This window comes from Salmo salar, chromosome ssa11, assembly GCF_905237065.1.
Source record: "Salmo salar chromosome ssa11, Ssal_v3.1, whole genome shotgun sequence".
In the NCBI taxonomy this organism is placed as follows: domain Eukaryota; kingdom Metazoa; phylum Chordata; class Actinopteri; order Salmoniformes; family Salmonidae; genus Salmo; species Salmo salar.
In genome coordinates this window covers 87172199-87178198 of record NC_059452.1, presented here as the reverse complement: position 1 = coordinate 87178198, position 6000 = coordinate 87172199, and the positions used below count along the sequence as shown (strand labels likewise).

The 6000-nt window shown below is 43.4% G+C and overlaps 1 protein-coding gene across 2 annotated transcripts in view; it reads right to left on the bottom strand.

The window, feature by feature from the left end:
- Window positions 1–247: 247 nt before the first annotated feature.
- LOC106563206 (signal peptide peptidase-like 3) overlaps window positions 248–6000 on the bottom strand; it is a 49298-nt gene continuing 43545 nt past the window's right edge. For both annotated transcript variants that reach the window (XM_014128551.2, XM_014128550.2), the window contains exons 10-11: window positions 5634–5743; window positions 248–2828 (exon numbers count right to left, since the gene is read on the bottom strand). In XM_014128551.2, coding sequence (XP_013984026.2) covers window positions 2757–2828; window positions 5634–5743 — 182 coding nt within the window. In that variant the 3' untranslated portion in view covers window positions 248–2756. The remainder of the gene's footprint in view (window positions 2829–5633; window positions 5744–6000) is intronic.

The window sequence follows — 6000 nt, the reverse complement described above, 5'->3', positions numbered from 1 at the left end:
AGCATATCTTTGCATAGGGGTAACATGAGGGCATTTGCTCATATTTTCACATGAGAACACATTTCAACATCTATTCCTCATACAAAAACATTAATATAAACCATCAGTAACATCAGAGTGAATTAATCAAACATGATACACTGCCCAATACAGGAGCTAGTGTGGAAGACAGTAATCTATCAAAAGGTCTCTAACTTTCTCCCCCCAAGTTAGCAGATAAAGCAATAAGAGATGGACACAGGAGCCGTATAGTTAATTATTTTATTTACAGCAGAATCCTGACTGAATGGAGGGAAAGGGGGGAGAGGAACAGGGAGCAGATGGGGTTAAAGGAGACAAAATGTTTTAGATTCAGCTCATTAGGATTCATGTTTCACTAAACAGCTCTTAATTTATTCAACTTTTTAAAAAAAATGATAGAATCCATTTCAGCTGTAATGTCACTTCAACAAAAGAGCTAAAGCCCTCTGCTGCAAGGTAGGAAAGAAAAGTAGAAGATGGAAAACCTAAAGCTACAGCACTAAGAAAAAAAACTCAAACATACAAACAAGGGATAAATAGAAAGCCATCTTCCATAAAAAATGAAAACATCTGTATTTCTTTTGCTTCTTCAATTATTCATCACTATGATCATCATCAGTTTTCTTTGCCAAGTCCATAAAGAGGCAGAGGGGACCGGGATGGGGTTGTGGTTACATGTCCATTATGTTCAGGCTGTCCGACAGTGGTCTGTCCCATAGCCAGACAATGTCCAGGTAATGATCAGCTAGAGTGAAATCGGGGCTAAACAAGTGTAAAAAAAAAAAAATGTGTTTCAGCCAGGCAGCCTGTTTAGGCAGAACTGTTCAGTCCTCCCGACTCCCTGGCCTTTGTCCATGTAACTTTCCTCTCTGCAGCCTTGCTGGCAAAGCTTAGTGCATTGGTTTGGGCCAGCAGTCTGTTGTTGCAGTCTGAGGAATGACACACACTGTACACTTGACATGCAAGGCCAGAGAACAAACATAAAAAAACAGGTAAAAAATAAAACTCAAGACAGGAAGCCAGTAAACTGCATTTTCCATTCAAGTCTCTCTCTTCGTCCGACTGTCTCGCTCTCACAAACACTTTCACACACACACACTTTAATTCCAGTATTGTTTAAGCTATGATTTAACTCAGGGTTTCCCAAAGTCGGTCCTGGGGCCCCTCTGGGTGCACGTTTTGTTTTTTTGCACTAGCACTACAGAGCTGATTCAAATAACCAACTCATCATCAAGCTTTGATTATTTCAAATCAGCTGTGTTGTGCTAGGGGAAAAAAATCTAAACATGCACCTGTGGGGTTTTGGTGGTGGGGGGGCGGGACCCTGATCTAACTGACAAGCACCACAAAACTGTGGGAGGAATGACAATCCAAAAACCGTTGGGATACCCAACCTTTGACAGTAAAAACATAGCTATGGGTTAGTTTTAACCTCAGGGTCCATTGATTACAATCCTTTATTAAGATAAATCCCTTAGAAGGGCATAGAGATTTCCTCCCTCAAGGTCCACTACAGACTTTATAGAGGTTATTCTATACGTCCAGGCACACACACACAGAAACAGACACACACCTCCAGGTACAGCCAACGGCATGTCGAGGGTTAACTTTGTTTCTCCCAATGTCCATTCTGTCACTCGTTGGAGGAAATTTGTTCACAAGTAAACCACCCCTAGCCTTACAGAACCAAGCTGTGGTCCAAGTCAGACCTGCCCAAAAAACTACATGTCCCATCAACCCCCAACCCCTAAATGTCACTCCACAAGTTCTCATTGTCAAGGTCTTTTATACCTGTCCTGGATCTAAAATCCAAAACATAATTAAATTGTTCATAATAATGAAATAACACAGTCTCGCATACTATGCGCTCTCGCTCACACACAGTCACACATGATACCCAAATACTTGTGTACACATATATATACAAAGAGAGATGCTTCCCCCGCAATAGTAGGGACACATTCACAATTTATAATGCATCATTTCTGTATATGCCAAGAATAAAATCTTTTCTAAATAAAATACCTGTATCTGTGATGGGGCAGCGAATGACGGAAGGTGGGAGTTTGTTAGAGGGGGAGGGTGTTGAGGATAAAGAGGAGAGGTGTTCAGGGGACAGAGGGGGTAGATGGAGGGAGCGACTGATGAACCGTTGCTGTTCCTTCTCTCTCCCATAGGCTGCTGGTCCTGTGCACTGATGTCATTTTCCTGCCTAGTGGCAGCAGCAGTTCTGCCTACTCTCCTATCCTCCTCCGCAGTTCATTCCAAAGCATTCCAGAATAATAACAATAATTGTAATGAAGATGCTAAAAAAAAGCCTCAGTCACATCCCACACCCAGTAGTCCATATAGGGGGATGCCTGGCCTTGGAGTCCAGCAGAGTTGGGGAGATACACAGATGAGAGGGGCGGTAGTAAAACAGAAGAGCAAAAGGAGAGAGGGAGAGGCCTGACAAAATGAAATGAGCCATGGTAAGGGAGGTGGGTGAGGGAAGGAAAAGTAGAGAAGAGAGAGAGGAAAACAGGAAGCAATGAGGAGTTGTGTCTGGCAATGAGGTCCACACACTGGTGTCCATATGTGAGGTCTGCTCCTCAGAGGATGGGTGGAAAGAATGAACTAGTGATGAGGACGAGGCCTCTCTTCAGTGTGCGCTCTCCCTCTCACTCCCTTTCTCTCAGGGCAGGGGGTAGGGGTCCCTGGTCCTGCCCACGCTGGCTGTGTGTTCCCAGGGTGCATCATACCTCCAGGAAGCGGGAGCTGCTGGCCTTCGTGTGGAAAGGCTCTGACCACATACGCCGCAGGTCTCCCTGTAGGACACACCACAGGGTTAGCTTCCCTGTTAGTACTGGTCTCTCATTTAGTATCACACCACTCCTATCCTCACCCACAGATATTACCCCTCGAGGCCCACTAACAGTGGTACGACATACGTGCTAAACTGTCTTTACCCACTGGCATAGAGGATTCCTTACCACCATCATATTAGGCAGGGCAAACCAATTCTAGTGATTTCTAGTATATCAAATCGCAGCACATTTTTGGACTCATTAAGCAGTTTTTACCTGATTAAGTACAATACCATTGGAAATGAATGTTGAAAGTTAAAATTATATTCCTAAAACTTGTGTAAAATGATGCTGTCACTGTTTCCTGTTGACAAGACATTTTGATAAATAGCCCAATGTCAAAACAAAGTTTCAACGTGTCCAAATCAATAACCAATATGCAGTTACAGTCTGGAAAATATTGAAAACATAAAATGTACTATGTACACAATACATTCATGTGCAATAATAGTTATTATATTACTTTTTATTTATTTAAATGAGCACCTTGTAAACGGCAGACGCATCAAAAACCCTGTCGTGGTAATAAAATCACTGATATCGATTAGGGGAGACCAAAGGAAATAAAGTTATATGGTTAGTGAGCAACCTGCAGAAGACAGCCAGCTACATTTGGAGTGATGCATTTTGATTTGGGGGTCGCCAAAGCGGAAAGAGAAACGCAACACTTATTTTGTTGATCCCTCATATTGACATCACGTTGAAATCAATTGCGAGAGAGGGGGAGATAAGGTTGCACGTCCTGTTAAAACTAAGGAAAACAAAGTTGTGATCAGAGACCTGGAGGGGGGTTTGCAGGAAGATTAGTAGGCGAACAGCCTCTAGTAAAGATGCAAGCAGATTGCCTGCCTTGTGAGTGGGAGGGGACTGGGAAAGGGTGAGGTCAAAAGAGGCAAGGGGAAAGAAAGAGTTGTAAAGAAATTAATTGAAGGCCGATTTCGGGAGGTTGAAGTCACCTAGTACGAAGAGCAATGAGCCATCGTCAGGAAATTAGCTTATCAAGCTCATTGAGGAACTCGCCACGGGCACCTGGTTGGCTATAGATGACAACAATGTTAAGCTTGAGTGGACAAGTGACAGTGACGGCATATAATTAAAATGAGGAGCTACAGGTGACTGAGGGTGAAAAGAGAATCTCCACTTAAGTAGCCCAGTGCCACCACTGCGACGACCCGATGCTCTCCAACTATGAGAGAAAACGTTGTCAGATCAAGAGAGCAGCAGTTTTCTCAGGGGTGATCCATGGGACTGAAGGGCAGCAAAGGCTGAGATGAACTCTACGTTATTGACCGCCGATTGGCAGTTCCAAACTCTGCCAGAGACCAGGAATTCCACATGGGTTGTGCGCACAGGGTACACTAAATTAGAAGGGTTGCAGCCAAAGGGGGAAGCCTTGGAGCGAACTGGAAAATAAAACACAGTTGCCAAAGCTACAAAAAAGCTAAATGAGATCTGGAAATAACTAGGTAAGATACCCAACAGAGAAAGTGGTGTGGAACCTTCCTCTTTTTTCTTTCCTCAAATAACTCGGCAGAACAGTCTTTGTTTCGGCGAAGGTCTTAGTTGACGATGAGATCGCAGCAGACACTGATTACCAAAACCACAAGTGCTGCATTTTGATTGAAGAGGAACACCAACCCGCTAACTAACGCAACACTTTTTTTGTTAATGACTTCCATGGATATCAGGGTGAAATCAATAGAACCAGGAGCAAACGCTTGGGGTGTAGCTCAGTTTAAAATAACACTATTCAAAGGCCACATGGAAACTTGGAATAACCTATACATGGTTGGTTAGATGAGAACTTGTAGAAGGGTCATTTCTATATTTTGGAATGGTGGATTGTTGATTTTGGTAGGCTGCCATCCCGAAAAAGGGAGCGGACCACTTTTTCTGTTAGTTAACTTAAACGAATCACGACACAGCATAAGACAACAGTCACAATGGTTGGCTTCTATTTAAGTTTGACTGTCAAATCCATGTATTGGTGTGTGATCAGCGACTTTTATAGACACCTCCCCAAATTTTCCGTGCCATTGCATTTACTCCGTTTCAGCACAAGTCTGGCACGTGTGAAAATAATCTATAGTTCAAAACCAAATCTGTTTTAAGCAATCAATCTTGTCATTGTGATGACTGTAAACCTTTATACTAACATCACCAATCTGAGGTAAAAAGGATGTGAAATTCCACTAAATTCTATGGGGTGAAAATGCAAGCTTGTGTAAGGTAGTAACACAAACTGTCCACATTAGGGAAATTTGCGCAATATAAAATATGGAAAAATAATTCTAGATGTCAATTTACGATAGTAGATGTTGCCCACTCACAAAATACTGCAACAATGGCATCCCACTCATTCAACCATTTAGATTTAAAAAATGCTCTGTCCGCATAACCGGGCACTCAAGACGAGATCATCCATAGTGTCTGTGGCGTCCCTAATAATATCCTCTACATCCACTCATGTCCTCATCCATTACCTCTGGGTCCCTGGCCTGGTATCCCATCTGCCCAGATCCTGGATTACTCCTCTAGGCCTCCTCTACCACTTAACAGTGCTTCTATCGGTTCATCTCAGTCCCGTCTCCCTCCCTCTGGGTCAGCATTCAGTCAAAACACATTTACACAAAACACTTGAGTCATATAAAATGATTCCCCTGCAGTCCTGCCGTTTTGACTGATCTCTTAACCTACTTATGACTGACTCCATATCTCCCAGCCCATCACACCCCTCTCCCCCTTATCAAGCCTCCCAATATGTACCTTCAGGTAGGCCATGGTGAGTAGAGGCAGCAGGGTGAAGGGCACCAGGTAGAGCAGGGCAGGCTGAGCCGCACGGTGGATCCTGGAGGCCACAGTGGCAGTCAGCAGGCCTGGAGGGAACAGAGACAGGTCAGAAACACTCCAGTCAAACTTCCAGGGGTTAAAGTGCAAAAATAAAATAAAATATATATAAAAAAGTTAACCTCCCCTTTAATGTAAGAAAGTTATGACCATTATGCTTTTAGAGAAAGAGGATAATTTGTACATGTATTAAAACTGCGAGTTTGGCCAATTCCAGTCACCTTGCTTAGGGGGCCCGGGGTCCTCCCCAGGACAATTTTTATATTGAAAGACTGAGAAGCTCAGT